Source organism: Pogoniulus pusillus, chromosome 19, assembly GCF_015220805.1.
Source record: "Pogoniulus pusillus isolate bPogPus1 chromosome 19, bPogPus1.pri, whole genome shotgun sequence".
In the NCBI taxonomy this organism is placed as follows: Eukaryota; Metazoa; Chordata; class Aves; order Piciformes; family Lybiidae; genus Pogoniulus; species Pogoniulus pusillus.
The window spans coordinates 24,665,469-24,683,942 of NC_087282.1; the positions used below are offsets into that span (position 1 = coordinate 24,665,469).

The 18,474-nt window shown below is 49.7% G+C and overlaps 1 protein-coding gene across 5 annotated transcripts in view; it reads right to left on the reverse strand.

The window, feature by feature from the left end:
* Nucleotides 1-18,474, reverse strand: part of ZMYM3 (zinc finger MYM-type containing 3) — a 39,211-nt gene that overhangs the window by 17,386 nt on the left and 3,351 nt on the right. For 3 of the 5 annotated variants that reach the window (XM_064159685.1, XM_064159687.1, XM_064159682.1), the window contains exons 2-9: nt 7,589-8,458; nt 6,575-6,618; nt 6,142-6,214; nt 4,299-4,590; nt 3,684-3,861; nt 3,119-3,331; nt 2,403-2,553; nt 1,739-1,854 (exon numbers count right to left, since the gene is read on the reverse strand). In XM_064159685.1, coding sequence (XP_064015755.1) covers nt 1,739-1,854; nt 2,403-2,553; nt 3,119-3,331; nt 3,684-3,861; nt 4,299-4,590; nt 6,142-6,214; nt 6,575-6,618; nt 7,589-8,444 — 1,923 coding nt within the window. In that variant the 5' untranslated portion in view covers nt 8,445-8,458. Of the gene's footprint in view, nt 1-1,738; nt 1,855-2,402; nt 2,554-3,118; nt 3,332-3,683; nt 3,862-4,298; nt 4,591-6,141; nt 6,215-6,574; nt 6,619-7,588; nt 8,459-9,421; nt 9,540-18,474 lie in introns of all 5 variants that reach the window. The other 2 variants (XM_064159684.1, XM_064159686.1) reach the window with 2 other exon arrangements.

Sequence of the window (18,474 nt, forward strand, 5' to 3'; positions counted from 1 at the left end):
GGTCCAGAGGAGGGTCACAAAAATGATACGAGGGATGGAACAGATATCCTGTGAAAAAAGATTGAGAGTTGGGGTGGTTCAGCCTGAAGAAGAGGAGGTTCCAGGGAGACCTTAGAGCTGCATTTAAATACTTGAGTGGCTTATAAAAAAGCTGGGAACAGACTTGTTAGTAGGGCTTGTTATGACAGGAAAAGGAGTGATGGTTATCAATTAAAGAAAGGGAGATTTAGACTAGATACGAAAGACCTTTTTAAAGTATGGGTGGTGGTGCACTGGAACACGTTGCCCACTGAGGTGGTAGATGCCTCACTCCTGGAAATATTCAAGGGCAGGTTGAATGGGGCTCTGAGCAATATGATGTAGCAGTTGAGTATATGCCTGCTCTGTGCAGGGTGGGGGTTTGACTAGATGACCTTTAAAGGTCCCTTCTAACCCAAACCATTCTATGATTCTATGATCCACATCTTAGGAAGTCTACAACTGTAAGAACTCTACAACTACCCTCCCAACACCATTTGTGATCTCAGGATCATTTGTGAGCCCCAGGATTTACTAAGGAAAAAAAAAAGGAAAATGTCAGCTCACTCAAAAAATCCCTGAAACATAAAAACCACAAGAGAAAAACAGCCCCCGGACAACATGCTGCAGCTGCCAGGAATTAACTCAGCCTCTAGGTTCTTTACGTTTTCCCAGCTGGCCAAGGCATGTCACAGCCTAAGCCTCTCAGGTCTTCCTGGCTATGGGTTTGCTCTTTGACAACTGCACAAAACTAGTATTCTTCTGGTTGCTCTTGAACACTACAAGCATTTGACTGAGCTGAAATTTAACATCATAAGATTAAAAAGCACAAGTCAAGCCTGGAGGATTATTAAACATGAGGCATCCAGGCCTGCTGGTTGTAAGTTTTCAGACAATACATCCAAGATGAGTTATGTTCCTTGGTGACACCTGGCTCACATCCACTAGCAGGTGCCTACTGGGCTTTGCTAGCTTAAATGTTTTGACTTGTGCCCTCATGTAAGGCCACTACATCCCAAACCACTCATGCAGCACAGCTTTGCACTGCACTCCTGCTGGGCATAACCTGATAGCCAGGAGTGAACCATAACCAACCTTATCCCAACAGAGATAAGCAGCAAAGCTGGGAAGGGCCTAGAGAATAAATCTGACAAGAAGTGAATGAAGGAGTTGGGGCTGCTTAGTTTGAAAACAGGAGGTTGAGGGGAGACCTCATGGCTGTCTACAGCTACCTGAAAGGATGATGTGGAGAGGTTGGTGCTGGTCTCTTCTCACAGGTCATAGAACAAGAGGGAATGGCCTCAAACTGTGACTGGGTTGGTTTAGACTGGATGTTAGGAAAAAAAAATTTCCGTGCAAAAGTGGTCAGGGATTGGAATGAGCTGCCCAAGGAGGTGGTGGAGTCATCAACCATGGCTGTGTTTAAAAGTCATTTGGATGTGGTGCTTGGGGATATGATTTAGGATGAACCTTTCAGAGTAGGGATATCAGTTGGACTTGGTGATCCTGAGGGGCTTTTCCAGCCAGAGTGTTTCTGTGATTCTGTGAGATAGGGCCAAGACTGAGTTCTTGGCAAGTACAGTCACTGCAACTCCTGTGCTCCAGCAAAGACTTTCTTTTGGACCCTCACTGAGAAGCTTGAGGAAAGTGGAGTCTCTGTTAACTGTGAAAGGAGGCACAAGCTCTATTGCCTAACCCAGCATGAAGGGCATTTCAGTACCTGGAATTTGGTCCAGCAGCTAGGGCTGCAGAACTGGTAGACAACCCGGTCTGTCTTGTTGTAATAGCAGGGTTCGGATAAACTCTTTCTGCAGAAGCTGCAGGGTCTAGGGGGACCTGATGAAACAAACAGGAATTGGTGAGGGCAGCAGCACAGGACGTGGGACTGGATTCTGAGGATGGCATGCAAGCTACTCACTCATCCTCACTCTATTAAGCTATTACAGAAAACAAAGTACAAGATCACCAGGAAAGTAGAAGCATTGGATTCTGCTAGACAGAAGTATTCAACACGGATGGAGAGCAAAGTGGTTCAAGGAAGTGACCCTGACTCTAGAGGAAGTTGTCCAAACAGGCTGCAGTGCTTGCACCAGAGCCCGTTCTCATTCCTGGTACTCTGCAACGGAAAGGGCAATGCTGGCGCTACAACCGCTTCCTGCATTCTCCAGAGCAGCAAAGGACACTACTCTTCAGCATTATAAAGTCTGTGTGCTGCAAGGGCTCCTCCCTCTCCAAATCTTCTTCCATGTCTCACTGGACTGCTCCCCAGGCAGTCAACTCCCCAGACCTGCCTTCTTTCCAGCCTCATGCACAGGCAATATACAGTACTTAGAAAGGAGTCAGAGTGGAGAGGTGACTAATTCCCTGGAGATAGGTGCTCTTACCAACCAAGCCTGACTGCTTCACTTTGTGGGAGGTAGTGCAGCAGATGGAGCAGAATAGGCCCATCCTGCCACTTCGGTCCACATTGGGCAGCATGTCGAAATTCTTGCACAGTGTCTTGCACCACACGCATGGGAAGACTCGAGTGTTCTTCTGCAAACACAGAGCACAACAGAGCTGCCAGGGAAATCACCACAGCCACTGAGCTCGGACCCTCACATCCCACCCCACTACTGTACTCGCTGCAGGGTGGCTCTTCTGCAGGGACCACCTCATGGCAGAGTCAAGCTCATAATCTGCAGGTTTGGGTGGAAGTAGTAAAGAAAGGCTGCCCTCAGTATCTTACCTTCTTGATTCAAGGGAACAGCAGAAATACAGAGCTTGGCAATACCATCAAGACAGTTAAGGGAAGCCTGCTCAGGCCACGGAGAAACATATCTAGCCAGCCAAAAGAAGCCAACCCAGGCTAACTGCATACACCAGAGTCACTGCACAGTCCAGCTTACTGCCTGCCTGACTCATGCTTGGCTTTGAGATGGGCCACACACAGAATAGATCAAATCTGTTTGCCCTCTCTGAAGTTTCTCCACAGGAATCTCATAAATGTTTACCACCACCAAAACTCACAATGATTCAGGTCATCTGCCCAGTTCCACATTGAGCAATGAAGCTGTGTGCCCACAGAGACCCCCCACCCTAGCCAGCTGACTCCACACACCTTTTTGTAGCTGTTGAGACAAGCAGAGTTGCAGAAGCGTTTTTGCTGGCCCTCGTGGAAGAGGTACTCGAGGGGAAAGCCCTTGTTGTAGATATAAAGTCCACAGTTGTCACAGCAGTTGGTTTTCAGCCCCTTGGTGGCCCGGAACTTGGTGAAGCAGGCATCGCTGCAGATGCGGTGAACCACATTTCCATTGCTGACTTCATGCTGGATCTGCAGTGACATAATTACTGTCACTCCTCCAAACCACCACCTGCCTCCTCCTAACCTGCAGGCTACTACTACTACTCGCCAGAAGTCAGCAGAGCAATTAGGAAAGCAAAGTGGCAGGAAGCAAGGAGCTTCAGGGAGGGCAGAAGCATAAGCATTATTTCTTCTGCTGGAATAAGAGCTGGCTCACAGTAACAAAGGAGGACCTGGGGAATGAGCCCAAGCCAGCTCAGGCACTGAGGCCTCACACTACAGGAAAACTCGGCAAACACCTTTTGCTGGTCCCAGGCAGGGCCAAGCGCTACAGGTCACAGCATCTTATCCAAGACATGTGAAGAACAAAGGATTTGTTCACCTCGCCAGGTTTGTGGCAGACACTGCAGCGGTTGGTGTCCAAGGAATCTGCAGACTGAGGTGTGGGTCTGTGCTGCTGGGCTTCACAGAGGGAGAGGCAGACAGATGTGCAGAATTCATGGAAAGAGCCACCTGAACCAACCTGGGCAACGACAGAGTCCTTGGAGTTCCAGATCTCCCTGGGGATCAGGAGAAGAATGTGTTAGTGCAGGGACACACCAGGCCTGGACCGAAGAGAGAGGATGGCAGACTGCAATGCACAGCACTTTCTGTAGTCCCAGAGGGTGGGAAGGGGAAGAGCTGTCTCACAGCAACTTCTGTCCCAGTCCAGAGGTGTGGTGCCTGAAGACAGGGCATGGTGGGTGCAGGGGGTTGGGATATGGGGCACTGAGCTTGGGGACAAGCAGGGAAAGGCAATAATGTGAAGGGGGTGTAGGGAGCATGGGATGCGTAGTGTGTGAAGGTTGGCAAGGGGCAGAAGCAGACAGCAGCCATATGGATTAACTGGAAATGTAATGGACACAGGGATGGCCACTGGCAGGAGGAACAGGCCTGTCAGGAAGGTAAACAGGGTCAGAAGCAGAGCAGCACGGAGGGAAGGGGCATGGACACCCACTTTTTACAGAAGGTGCAGATCTTCTTGCCAGGTGGTCTCTTTGAGAAGGTGGTGAGACAGGAGCTGGAGCAGAAGAGCTGAGGGAGCCCTTTACGCTGGTAGGCAGTCTGGCCCTTCTGCAGTGGGGTCCGGCAGTTGGCACAGGTCATCTTGGTGAGGGTGGAGCGGGCAGCGCGCTGGGCCACCTGCGAGCGCAGGGACATGCGGGTCGAGCGCCGTGTGCGGAAGGGAACAAAGTCCTCGTCATTGGGGTCATCCACCATGGCATCAGAGTCCTCATCAGACACCGGGACTGCAGGGCAGCACAGACAGATGCACAGAAACACCGCGTGAGCAACTGAGAGAGAAAGCTCTGCCATGAGACACCTGCCCGGGCTTTCTGGGTCACCTGCTTTGCACCTGTCTGAGTGGAATGACAAAGGGACCCTTAAAAGATATCCTGCTGGAACTGGAGAAGAGTCAGAAAGCTTTAATCTAAACTGAGCTTAGAACAATTCCCCTCCAGGAAGTCATGACTGCCAAAGCGGAGCAGAAGCCCAAAGCATGCAGACGACCTTCCACAAACCATGAGATCTTAAAGGGAACAAGTTGGATCAACAGCCCCCAGCACAGCCTGTACAGGCAGGCCATGACAGAGCAACACAGAGATACCAGCAGATGGCAGGGTGACACTCAGCACCTCCAGAAACAGAAACTTCTGCAGGGAAACTTCTGCTGATGACACCAAGCTGTGTGGTGCAGCCAACAGGCTGGAAGAAAGGGATCCATCCAGAGTGACCTGCACAGGCTGCAGAGCTGGGCCCAAGCCAATCCCATGAGGTTCAACAAGGCCAAGTACAAGATCCTGCATATGAATTGGGGCAATCTCAAGCACTGATATAGTCTGGGCAGTGACTGGCTTGAAAGCAGCCCTGAGGAGAGGGACTTGGTGATGCTAGTGGATGAGAAGCTCAACATGAGCCAGCAGTGTGCACTGGCACCCAGAGAGCCAACCAGAGGCAAGACAAGTGTGGGCAGCAGGGCAAGGAAGGGGATTCTGTCCCTCTGCACTGCTCTGGTTAGACCACACCTGGAGCACTGTGCCCAGTTTTGGAGCCCCCAGTACAAGATGGATATGGATGTGCTGGAGACAGGCTGAGAGAGGCTGAGAGGCTATTCAGTTAGAAAAAGTGAAGGCTCTGAGGAGACCTTACTGTGGCCTTGCAGTATCTGAAGGGGCCTACAGGAAAGCTGGGGAGGGACTTTTTAGGGTGTTGGGTAGTGATAGGACTGGGGGGAATGGAGCAAAACTAGAAATTAAGTAGATTCAAATTGGATGTTAGGAAGAAGTTCTTCACCATGAGAGTGGTGAGAGACTGGCACAGGCTGTCTAGGGAGGTGGTGGAAGCCTCATTCCTATAAGTTTTTAAGGCCAAGCTGGAAGGGGCTCTGAGCAACCTCATCTACTGTGAGGTGTCCCTGTCCATGGCAGGGAGGTTGGAGCTGGGTCATCTTTGAGGTCCCTTCCAGCCCTGACAATTCTCTGATTCTATAAGCCCTCAAATGCAATCTTCCATCAGGGAGCCTGCTGCCATAGAGACAAAGGGAGAAAACCTCTGGCAGAAGAGATGGAAGACGAAATTTCTTTGGGAAACCCCTGGGTCTCATCCAAGAAAAACTGACCAGTGCCCAAGCTTCATCCTGTGCTTTGGTGCATGGTGTGCATACAGCACCGTACAAACAGCACAGGCCACCTTTTAACCTCAGCGCCCTGCAAAAGCAAGGCAAGGCTCACAGGGTGAAGGCACCTGACCCGTGTAAGAGAGCCTGCACAGCAGCTCCACTGCCAGGCCCAGGTACTCACTGCTCTCGGAGGAGTTCACAGTTTCAGGCCTGGCAGTTTCAGATCTTCTGGCTCGTTCACTTCTTTTCTGCTCCTAGAAGACGTTGAGGAAATACTTAGGCTAACCATCTGCTGAGACAAACAAGGATAAATACCCCAGCTAATGGTGCAGTTCCAGCGTCTGGGATTTGCTTTCCCAATAACCAGGCTAAAAATGGGTAATACCCATGGATACCTGACCACAACTGGCAAGATGAGGGAGAGTAGAAGCAGGCTTATGAGAAAGACATTCCAGATGGGGGTAGCAGGGACACACTGGAGCAACAGTGGCAGTGTACAGGTGTCACTGTCACAGGAGGCATACAGACTTCTTCCCAGTGTCCCTCAGAGTTGGACAACAGCCAGCCACCCTCTCTGCTCCTGCAGCATACCTACTTGACTGCATTCTCCTCACCTTCTCAGCAGGCAGTTCACTTCCTTTCCCAGACAGCCCTTCTCCTGGAACAGAAGCACAGAAGCAGCTTGCATCTGACTTCTTGCTTTTCTCCGACAGAAATAGACAAGCCTTCTTCAAATGCAGCCACCCTTTGGGTCAGTCTGCACAAGAAGCATCAGGCAGTCCTGGCTAACAAGCACAGTTCTGGTAGCGATCAGACACAGGAAAGCTCCTAAACCCAACATGCAGCTTGGGAGGAGCCCTGGGAGGGGGAGATCTCCCTGCATGGGGCAGGTATGAGTCCAATTGCTTATCAAGACTGGACATGTCCTAAGGATGGCCAGCCTGGGCAGAGGGACTTTGCCTATTGGAAATGCCTTCTGCTGGTGACCCTCACTTCCTGTGAAGAAGAGTATGAGCTAAGCTGATGCACATCTACAGCTTTATCAGGGAAGCTCCTAACTGACACAACCATTGAAAATGCTTGTTTCAGCCCGGAGAAAAGGAGACCTTACTCACTCTCTGCAACTCCCTGAAAGGAGACTGGGGTGAGGTGAGGGTTGGTCTCTTCTCTCAAGTAGCAAGGATGAAAGGAAATGGCTTCAAGCTGCATCAGGACAGGTTTTGTTTATACATTGGGAACAACTTCTTCCCCAAAAGCATTGTCAAGCCCTTGAACAAGGCACCCAGAGCAGTGGTGGAATCACCACCCCTGGAGGGACTTAAAAGCAGTGTAGATGTGATACAAAAGACCTGGCAGTGTTAATTGAACCAGCCTAAATGATTCTAGGATTTTATGAAAATCAAAATTATGAAAGCCAGAATAAGACCTTGTGAGCACCAAGGGAGCAGCTTTCAGAGTATTATTCCCTGTAAGCAAGACACTTCCCACAAATCCAGCCCATCGGTAGTGTTGACAGTTTCCATAGCAGCAGATGATGGGAAAAGTTGGAACACAGAACAGGCTCAAGCAGTGTGCAGTAGGATGACCTCCAGAGCAAGACCAGGTCCAGTTCTGCAGAGATAACCTACCTGATGGTGGTGAGGCATCCTGTGCTTTTAGCGCACTGCTTCCTTTATGCAAGTTGTTGCCACCATCATCCCCTTGCTCTGTCTGGTTTTCCTCTCTGGACTCAGGGGGCAAAGTGGCAGCATTGTTGTCTGGGTTCAGTTCCACCTCTGCTTCCCCTGTCAGCCCTTCCCTCTGCATAGATGAGCTTTTCCTTGTGGCCTTCAACCGTGTCTTCTTTGTCTGTTTAAGACTGAGTTGGGAAGGGGGCATGGATGGACTTGAGGATTTTGCTGCAATTTCTTCTGTGTCTAGGGCACTACGGAGGTTCCTGAAGTCAGGAATAGGCTGGTGGGGTGATTCACAGACTTTGCCAAGAGACAAAGGAATAGCAGGAATAGCAGCAGCATCTTCTTTTAGGCCCCCAGAATCATTTTTTGGTGCATCCTCCCCCTCTTTCCATGTTTCTGGAACAAGAGCTTCTCTAGAGAAAGAAGAGGAGTCCATCAGTCTATCCTCCACATCCTGACCCTCTGATTTATCTAGCTCCATCAAGTCAGCAGTTTTATCCAAGTCACCTAAGACATCAGCTTTCTCAAGCTCATCCAAGACACTAGGTTTGTCTAGCACGAGGTCTTTTGATTTGCTTAGGTCAGACAGGCTGTCTGCTTTCACTAGAACGTCCAAGTCCCCATCTGCACTCATCTGCTTGGATTGATTCCAGTTAGAGGGCTGAAGAACTGAAGCTTCCTGTGTAGAAGCTGTTTGGGAGCCCAGGAGATCTTCCCCAAACTCCACGTCAGCAGGGAGATCACCAATAAGTGGTTTGTCAGGCAAGGACAGGGGGTCCAAAGATCCTGAAAATTCACTGGAATCCATTTAGAAGATGACAACTGAAAATGAGAGAGACACTTTCAAGTTAATGAAAATCAGCCTAACGCAGCACAGGAATTCTCGCTCCCCTGAACACTGTTGGAGTAAAGCAAGACCCAGTAACACCAACAGCTGTAGCCAGGATCCCAGCAGGTCAACCACATCTGTTTGTGAGGGCACAAAACTCTGAAGACAAACAACAGTAGCAGGACACAACATTTCAGGACAGCAAACCTCTGGGAACTCTGCAGCCTCCACACAGCTCAGCATGGCAAGCAGACTTACTTATGCCAAGCAACACACTGGGGTATCATATAGGCCTCCAGCACCAGTTCAGAAGGCTTCACACATCTCCTCTCACCTTCCCCTGCCTTCCTCTCTCTTGTCAGACCCAGATAAGCTGGTCTGTCCTTTCTCCTGATCACCTCTAGTGGAACTAAAGCTTTGTTTTTAAATACCTTTTCTCTTAAACTGAAGCAGAAAGAAGTCCTGTAAGGACTGTAAATCCTGCAGCCTGTGCCTTGGACGAGATACAGGATGCCAAGCTGCATGATTTTTCTTAGAGGACAGATATAAACCATGTTATGGTGCAACCACAGCTGCATCACAGCCCCAGACATATGTGGGCTAATATTCAGACACAGGACAATGGGAAAAGCTTAAGTTAGAACTAGGAACAACTCTGGGTTGTGGCAAAAGAAAGGCAGTAAAGCCCATGATGTTAAAAGCAGTCATAGGAGGTAAACTAAGCAGTAAAGTAGATGTGAGCTTGCAACATGGACTCAAGAAAAAAGGCCAGTGTGATTTTGCACACCTGCACAGGAAGATGTGATGCTGACTGGTAACATCAGAGAGACAAAGTTACAGCCCAGGTCCTTACAGTCAACACTATCCTAAGACAGAAGGGGTATGACTGAGATGAGGCAAATGGGCATTGGCTAAAAGTGAAGTGCGCTTCCTCAAAGAGATAATGGTTGACAAACCTGAAGAGAGAAAGAGAGGAGCTGGAGTCTGCAAGCTTCACCACTGAAGACTTCAGAGATTCCATTCAAGAATGAGCCAGTTCCAAAGCAATACAGGATCTAATATGTTTCAGAGAGGCTGACAGAAAGAAGAACAAAGTGAAACAGAAATAAAGACATCTGAAAGAAAGGATCTAAAGATCTGAAGCAGGTGAGAACCCTACCCAGACAATAAACATGTTTTTTCTACTGCCCACAATACAAACAGTGCCTCCTTCTCAGAGATGTCCCCCATACAGACTTCAGACAGCAGATCTTGCAACAGTATGCAGCAGAAAGGTCAAGCCACATGGATGAGCAAAGAAAGCTTACTTGTAGTTCTACTTACTAGCACTAATACACTCCTCAGATTCCCCTTCAGACACTGCATATGTCTGCAATGAACCACAGCGCTGATACTCTGACAGTATTTGCCACTTCCAGCTGGCCTCATCTTTGCTTGGTAGAAACAGAGTCTGGGAATAATTTTGGAGCATAGGAAATCCATTTGGGCATTCTGTCAGTGCTAGCAACAATCACCTTACAAACAGGCCATGCTGCACAAACAGACCAAAAGCAGCAAGTTTCCACAGTGTGCTCCTAAACACTGCTCTTGAGCTCTGGGCAGCAGCACTGCGATGCCAGACCAGACTGCCAGAGGTAATGATGGGAACATTGACCACACAACTGCCTTCAAGAGAACGCTGCAGACTGAGTCAACTCTGAACTACTGGGGTATGGCTGGGACAGGAATGCAGACCTTATGGCAGACCCAAGAGCCTGCAGTGAAGAGCACTCCCTGGCATGTTCTGGCCAGAAGCACAGTGCTTGCCCTGTGTGTTTGACTTCTGTCCACTTTCACTGGCTCCCTTTGAATCTCTCCAGTAGAACAGCTCAGATGTTCTGGAGAATGATCCAGAACCAAGCTTAAGGAGCACTGCAATCTGTCAAATGAAGGGACCATGTATTCAAATGTCCTCTTTCTGTCCATACCAAGAATGAACATCACAGAATGCCAAGCTGGAAGGGACCCCAAGGATCTAACCTTTCTAGGTGATGGAGCAGCTGAAATGAGCTGCCCTAGCACCCTGGCAAGTTGAGTCTTAAAAGTGTCCAGTGCAGGGGACTCCACTGCTTTCCCTGGGAAACAATTCCAGTGTCAGACTGTTCTCATGGGGAAAAATTGTCTTCTGGAATCCCATGGGAGCATCCCCAGCAGTAACTTGCCCCCATCACCCCTCCTCTTTTCTGTGGGACTCCTTGTGTGAGAAATGTAACTCACAGGACATCCCTCTCCAGCACATCCTCAGCACATTGAGGCTGAGGCTGTCACTGTTAGGAGTTTATGCTGAGCAAATCCTCTACAAAGCTGCCTAACCCCTTTCGAACCAATTTATACCTTGAGTCTCCAAAGATTCCAGTGGCAATACATTCTGCAGCCAAATACTTAGTTTTAAAAAGTATTTTGCTTTTGTTTATTTTAAACCTGCTGCAGCAGAGTCCCGTGACAAGATGATGCAGAGCAGATGAGAGAGGACTTCTAATGCATGTATAAGAATCTGGGAAAGGTGATATAGTTCAAGATGAAGTTGGATCCAAGAAGGTGATGCTGACAAGCAGTTTGAGTGAGAAAACAAGGACTGTCTCTGCCCAGCATTGCAATTCTGTTTCCCTGACAAAGTCTCTCAATCATCAGCTTTCAACTACCAACCTCAGCCTTCACCACTTGAAGGCTGAAGAGCACAGCTCTAAGAACCAGAGAGAAAGATGCTCCAAAGGTTGCTTTGAAGTCAGACTCAACCTGAGGAAATTAGAACTACTCAGCTGGAACAGGGTAAGAAATACTTCTTAGGTTTGCCACAAGCATTCAGATTCATCAGGGCTTTCTGCTGAGTGCACTCAGCTCACAGCAAGCTAAGCCACCAGCTGAATGGGCACTTCACCTCTGGTATAGTCTCTTCTCACTCCTCCCAACAGAAAAACTGTTTCTGGCAGATGCTGAAAAAAGCATCATCTTCTTTGTCCCAGGACAATCTACTGTACAGCTCAGTCACTGGGCTCTGGTCTGATTGAAATCTTCCTCTTTTCCAGCCACATAACTGGCAGTGAGGAGAGCACACTGGGACATGCCTCAGCCAAACAAAAGGGAGGCAGTGCACCCTTGGGACAGCAATGTGCCCTTGTGGCCAAGAAGGCCAGTGGGATCCTGGGGTGCATTAAGAGGAGTGTGGGCAGCATTATATCAAGGGAGGTTCTCCTACCCCTTTACTATGCCCTGGTGAGACCTCACCTGGAATACCATGTTCTGTTCTGGGCTCCCCAGTTCAAGAGGGACAGGGATCTGCTGGAAAGTCCAAGGGAGAGCTACAAAGATGATGAAGGGGCTATGAGGAGAGGCTGAGGCACCTGTGGCTGTTTGGTCTGGTGAAGAGAAGACTTAGAGGGGATCTGATCAACGTTTATAAATATCTGGGGGCTGGGGGTCAAGAGGGAGGGGACAAACTCTTCTCAGTTGCACCCTGTAATATGACAAGGGGCAATGGATATAAACTACAGCACAGGTTGTTCCACCTCAACATGAGGGAAAACTTCTTTGGTGTGAGGGTGCTGGAGCCCTGGAGCAGGCTGCCCAGAGAAGTTGTGGAGTCTCCTTCTCTAGAGACTTTCCAGCCCTGTCTGGATGTGTTCCTGTGCAACCTGTGCTAGATTATATGGTCCTACTCTGGCAGATGTTGGACTTGATGATCTCCAGAGTTCCCTTCCAACCCGTAACATCCTGGGATACTGTGTGCTTAAATTCTGCACATTTACAGTGGATACAACTGCTCTGGTGGACATTTGGAAACTCCTTAGCGAGGACTCAGCATCAGCCTCTCTGGAGTATCCAGTAACAGACACTGCTGGGAAGATCATGTTCAAAGAGTATCACTTCCTGCACAACAGTCTGAATCTAACCACATCTTTGGAAACTCTTGCACACTACCTGAGACGTGATGGGACAGCAGAGTCCTCCTTAGGGACACAGCACTACCATAGAACACGACACTGCCCATCAAATCCAGCACATGTGGCTACCAGACTTGCTCTTTCTGTCCAAGAGAAGGCATCTGGACCTCCTCCCAGACCTGGAAGCTCAGATGAAGACCTCTGCCAGGAGACTCAAGTACACTGGCAGAGGGGAGATTTAAACTAGATGTTAGGAAGAAGTTCTTTACAGCAAGGGTGGTGGGACACTGGCACTGGTTGCCCAGGGTGGTTGTGGATGCTCCCTCCCTGGAAGTGTTCAAGGCCAGGTTGGATGAGGCCTTGAGCAACCTGTTCTAGTGGGAGGTGTCCCTGTCCATGGTAGGGGGTTGAAACTGCATAAGCTTTGAGGTCCCTTCCAACTTAAACCATTCTATGATTCTATAAAGTGACTGCCTGGGACTTTATCAAGCTTATTAAAGTCACCAGTGGCTCTGTAAGCACATACATCTTGCCCACCTCAGTATCCTCGGGTAACTATTAGCAGAGGAGTGCACAGCCTGCCTGCGAGACCGAGGAGCTGCCATGCACCCCTGCAGCAGCAGGCAGCAACAGACAATGCTGCTGCTACTCTCTCATGCTGTCCACCAAAGAGCACAAGCTACACAGCTACTGCGTTTCTCCTTGCAGAGGAACAGCAACTGCTTGGATACCTGTCCCAGACTTTGTACATGGGTATGGACACTTGAAGGCTGAAGGAGTTCTCTTTTTCACTGTAGGAAACCCTTCGAAATAAGAAAGGCAATAAATCTGAAAATCAAGATGCTTAAAACAACATTCCAGCTAATCACTACCTATGAGCTCTGTAAGACTTGGGCAGGGCTCTGAGGGAAGCTCCTGGATCTTTTGCCAAATTTTAGAATAAGCAGTAACAGCTACCCTACTATCTCTGGACAGAACCAGCAGTGGTCGATACACAGTTTTAGCAGCGAAACAATGTCATGTCCTGCTAAGCATGACTTCAGGAAACAGATTTTCCTTAACTACCTTACACCTTGAGTGACAAATGTGGCAAAAGCTACCTTCACCGCTGTGACTTTTCTGAGTTTATCTCAGTAGTTGATAGCTTTCCAGATCCAAGCACTGCAAACCTTTATCGCAGGCAGGAGAGCAGGGCTGAGCAGAGGGCCCTGGGGATCCTGGTGGATGAGAAGGCCATGAGCCAGCAAGGTGCCTGGTGGCCAAGGTCAGTGGCATCCCGGGGTGCATTAGAAGGGCTATGGTATGTTGAGAGGGGTTCGTCTCGCCATCTACTCTGCCCTGCTGAGGCCACAGCTGGAATCTTGTGTCCAGTTCTAGCCACTCGGGTCAAGAAGAACCTCAGGGAACTGATGGAGAGAGCCCAGCCCAGAGCCCCCAAGCTGCTGCAGGCAGTGAACAGCTCCTGTGAGACCAGGCTGAGGCAGATGGGGCTGGCAGCTGGCAGCAGAGCAGCCTGAGGGCTGCCCTCAGTGCTGTGCTAAAGATGTGCAGGGCAGCATCGGGAGGATGCAGCCAGGCTCTGCCCAGGGGTGGGCAAGGGCAGCACAAGGGGCACTGGGTGCCAGCTGGAGCAGAGGAGGTGCCAGGGCAACAGGAGGGGAACCTTTGTCAGTGTGAGGATGCTGGAGCCTGGAACAGGCTGCCCAGAGAGGCTGTGGAGTCTCCTTCTGTGGAGCCTTTCCAGCCACCCCCAGATGTGTTCTGTGTGCCCTGCCCTGGGTGCCCTGCTCTGGCAGGAGGGTTGGACTGGATGATCTTTTGAGGTCCCTTCCAACTCCTAACATTCTGTGGTTCTGTGATCTCATTTTAAAGTAAATGAATTTTGCAGGATCTCCAGCAAACTAAACACGCTGCTAAGAACCAGATTTCACTCCAGTCAAAACTCTCCAGAATGAAGCAGAAAGGAACTTGTTATTCGAGAGTGGCTTTGGAAAGGCCCAAAATCAGTCTTACACAAAGCCCACTGGTGCCATGTGGCACACTGTTGCTTGCACACAGTACCACGTTCTAGGCTAGCATTTACACTTGACAAACACTGGAACAGTTGAAATGTTTCAAATAATATAACCCCCAAATATCTGACAGTAGTGCAGGAATGCCACTGCTTTAAGAATGAACCATGGCTCAGGAAACACCTCCTCCTGATCAGCCTGTTTTGTTCATTGGAAAGCAATGGGGAACATAACTCAGGCCAAAACCACACAAGGTTGGAACATCTCCAGACTCACGTTGCATTGGAAGGGATCCTCAAAGGGCATCTTGTCCAACTCCCCTGCAGGCAGCAGGAACACCTCCAGCTAGAGCAGGCTGCACAGGGACACAGAGTCTGATCATGAATATGTGCAGAGACTGTGCCTCAGCCACATTGGCAGAGGACTCTTCAGAGATACAGACCAGTGCACAGTAAGACCTGAACAGCTGTCAGGCAAGGCTGGACAAACTCAGCAGCAGCTATTTGCAGATTAATGCTATAGATGGTACTTTAACTGGCCCAGGACAATGTAAACCCTCTGTGACTTGGAGATTTTACAGCAGGCTTCAGTGACTCTCTGCAGCTCAGCCATAGCCACTGCAGAGATCGCTGGTCAGGCTCTTCAGCTTGTGCTTTCCAGGCAGAGGTCAGCCAACAGTTGTCTCTTCTCATCTTTGTTCAGAGGAGGCCTCAAAGATAATCAGAGGGCTGGAGTATCTCCCCTGTAGGGACAGGCTGAGAGAGTTGGGGCTGTTCTGCCTGGACAAGAGAAAGCTCCAGGGAGACCTCAGAGCAGCCTTCCAGTACCTGAAGCAGATTGCAGGAGAGCTGAGAAGGGACTCTGAAGTGACAGGACAAGACAAAATGGCTTTGAGCTGGATGAGGGGAGATAGAGACTGGAAATGAGGAAGAAATTCTTGGGAGTGAGGAGACACTGGCACAGGTTGCCCAGGGAGGTTGCGGCTGCCCCCTCCCTGGAGGTGTTCAAGGCCAGGTTGGATGAGGCCCTGAGCAACCTGGGCTGCTGGGAGATGTTCCTGCCCATGGCAAGGGCTTGGAACTGGATGAGCTTTAAGATCCCTTCCAACCCAACTCATTCTGTGAATCCATGAATCTCCAAACATATCCTTGACTCTCTCGATTCCCGTGCAAACAGCAGCAGCTGTCACCATGTCCCCTTCAGTCAGTCTGTGAGAATAGAACTGTCTATACAACGGGAACTGGCAGATGGGCAAAAGGCCTTCCCAGAACACCAGCAGGAGCCCCAAAAATCCAGCAATGTTTCTTCCAGCAGTCCCAAGGCCAAGGAGATACCAAGATCACCCACAGCTGTTTTAACTGCAGTACCACCGGTTTAAATTGCAGGCCTTGAACTTCATATAGCAGGCACCCAGAATCAAAGAAGACTGAACCTCCAACACTGAGGAGATGGTGCTGCAAAACAGCACCATGAGCTGCCTGTTAATTCCTCAAAGGCAGAAACAACTAAACCTTGAGCTTCATTACAGAAATTTCACCTCAGCTTCAAAACAGTTTGGTAGGAGGAATGAATTTTAGAGAACCTCCTGCAGAATTCTCTAGAGTAGGGTTTACCTGTACTGTGAAGGTACCTGACAACATCCTTGGGACCTCATGAGGTTCAACAAGACCAAGTGCAAGGTCCTGCAGCTGGGTCGAGGCAATGACAAGCACAAATCCAGGCTGGGAAGTGAGTGGCTGGAGAGCAGCCCTGAGGAGAGGGACTTGGGGGTGCTGCTGGAAGAGAGGCTCAACAGGAGCCAGCAGTGTGCACTTGCAGCCCAGAAAGCCAAGCAGAGCCTGGGCTGCATCAGAAGTGTAGCTAGCAGGGCCAGGAATGTGATTCTCCCCCTCTACTCAGACCCCATCTGAAGCACTGCATCCAGTTTTGGAGCCACTATGACAAGGATGTGGAGATGCTGTAGTGTGTCCAGAGCAGGGCCAGGAGGATGCTCAGAGGCTGCAGCAGCTCTGCTGTGAGCACAGACTGAAAGAGTTGGGGCTGTGCAGGCTGGAGCAGAGAAGGCTCCCAGGTGACCTTCTTGTGGCCTTGCAGGATCTGAAGGAGGCTCCAAAAAAGCTGGGGAGGGACTTTTGAGGCTGTGAGGGAGTGGCAGGAGTGGGGGGAATGGAGCAAAGCTGGCGCGGGGAGGAGGGGGGGGAGGGGGGGGGGGGGGGGGGCGGAGGGAAGAGTCAGGCTGGAGGTGAGGAGGAAGTTGTTCAGCATGAGAGTGGTGAGAGCCTGGAATGGGTTGCCCGGGGGGGGTAGTTGAGGCCCCATCCCTGGAAGTGTTCAAAGCCAGGCTGGATGAGGCTGTGGGCAGCCTGATCTAGGGTAGGGTGTCCTTGGCCATGGCAGGGGGGTTGGAACTGGCTGATCCTTGAGGTCCCTTCCAACCCTGATTGATTCTATGATTATCTGCTGATAGCTCAACACCTCTGTACTAGTAGTAAACTCTAAGGCAACAACATAGAGCATCTAGAGCACATCCTGGCAGCACTTTGAAACTGCTTGGATACTCTCACATCTTTTCCTAAGACCAGGATCACCTCAAGCACGAAGTGTCAAAGCTTTGCAACAGAGAAAAGAGCAACAAGTCTAGGTAGTAGGTAGGCAGGCAATACTTCTCCGAAGGCTTACCACTTGCCACGTGACATCTGCCAAAACAGTGCAACACACTAGGGAAAAGGGTGGGAGGGCAGAAAACCTTTGAGAGTACTACCTGAAGCACAACAGAAAAAATGTGTAGGTACACAGCATGCTTGAGTATGTCTGTTGAAACTGCCCTAATGATATTAGACACCAACTAAGACAGAAAGAGCACACCTGGAAGTGGTCAAAAAAAAAGATGGTCCTCTGGTCTCTACCTACTGCTCAAATGCTGCAAGAAGGTCTCAAACCACCTAACTCAAAGTTTTGGACACCTCCCAGTAGCAGACACAGACAGCTGGAAAGGAAAGCTGCAGACACAGCAGGGGATTCTCAAAGGAGAGTGCCACAGCCTTGGAACAGGCCATGGATTCCACTGGATGTCCTCAAAACTCAACTGGAAAAAGCCCCAAACAATGCATCTCAAGTCAGCCTTGATATAAACAGGGGGTCAGTCGGACTAGAGATCCTCACAGGTCCCTTCCACCCTATATCTGTCTGTGGTTCTTTGAATAAATCTCACTAGCCAGGAAAGAGAGAGAAGGCAAGACAGTAGTGTCTCAGGAAGATACATCTCTGAGGGCAAAACACCCCATTTTATTTAAGGGACCTTACAGGATCAAAATACATGAAGCAAAGGTCAAATGTTTCCTTATCCTCACTGACAGTCCCACATTGCTTCGCAAGGTGCTTGCTGTCAGGTCCTAGGCAAGGCATCTCAGTGTTGGGCTGTTTCAGCTCACATGCAGCTGGAGAACTGAACACTGGTTGAGCAGACCAATGTCACACCCAGCCTAGTGTCTGACTCCCTTCTCTTTACACTATGGAGGACTGAGCCAGCAGAGGAACCTATCGGAAGTGTCCAGAAGACAGCACTAGAGTCCATGGCCAGCAGGACTGGTGAAGATGGTCTCATACACTGCACTCTTCTGACCTGTGATGCCAGCAGAGGAAGAAGGTAACACTTGAAACACTCTATCAAGATTAAACTACAATTCCAATGAAGTTCTGCTAGCACAGCCTTTCCTAGGCTAAAAAAATCATTGCCACAGCTGTAGCCTGTTCCAGATTTCCCTGGGATTGCCTTCACCACAACCCTTTTGCACCAGAGGCTTCTGCTAGCACACCTGTGCCCATCAGGGTCACACATCCCAGTGTCACTGACCATAAAACATCCATAAAAGAAGTAACACAAGAGGCTTTGCTCCCAGAGTAAGGCCATGGGCTCAGCCTCAGCCCCAGGCCCTTGCTCCTGCAGTCAGAGCTGCAGAGGAATCTACTGTGACTTACTGTGACTTTCGCATCCTCCAAAGCAAGGGCAGTTGCAGCAAGAGATGTAAGCAAGCCCATGAAGAAACCAAGATGGTGCAAATGAGCATGCTAGGCTTG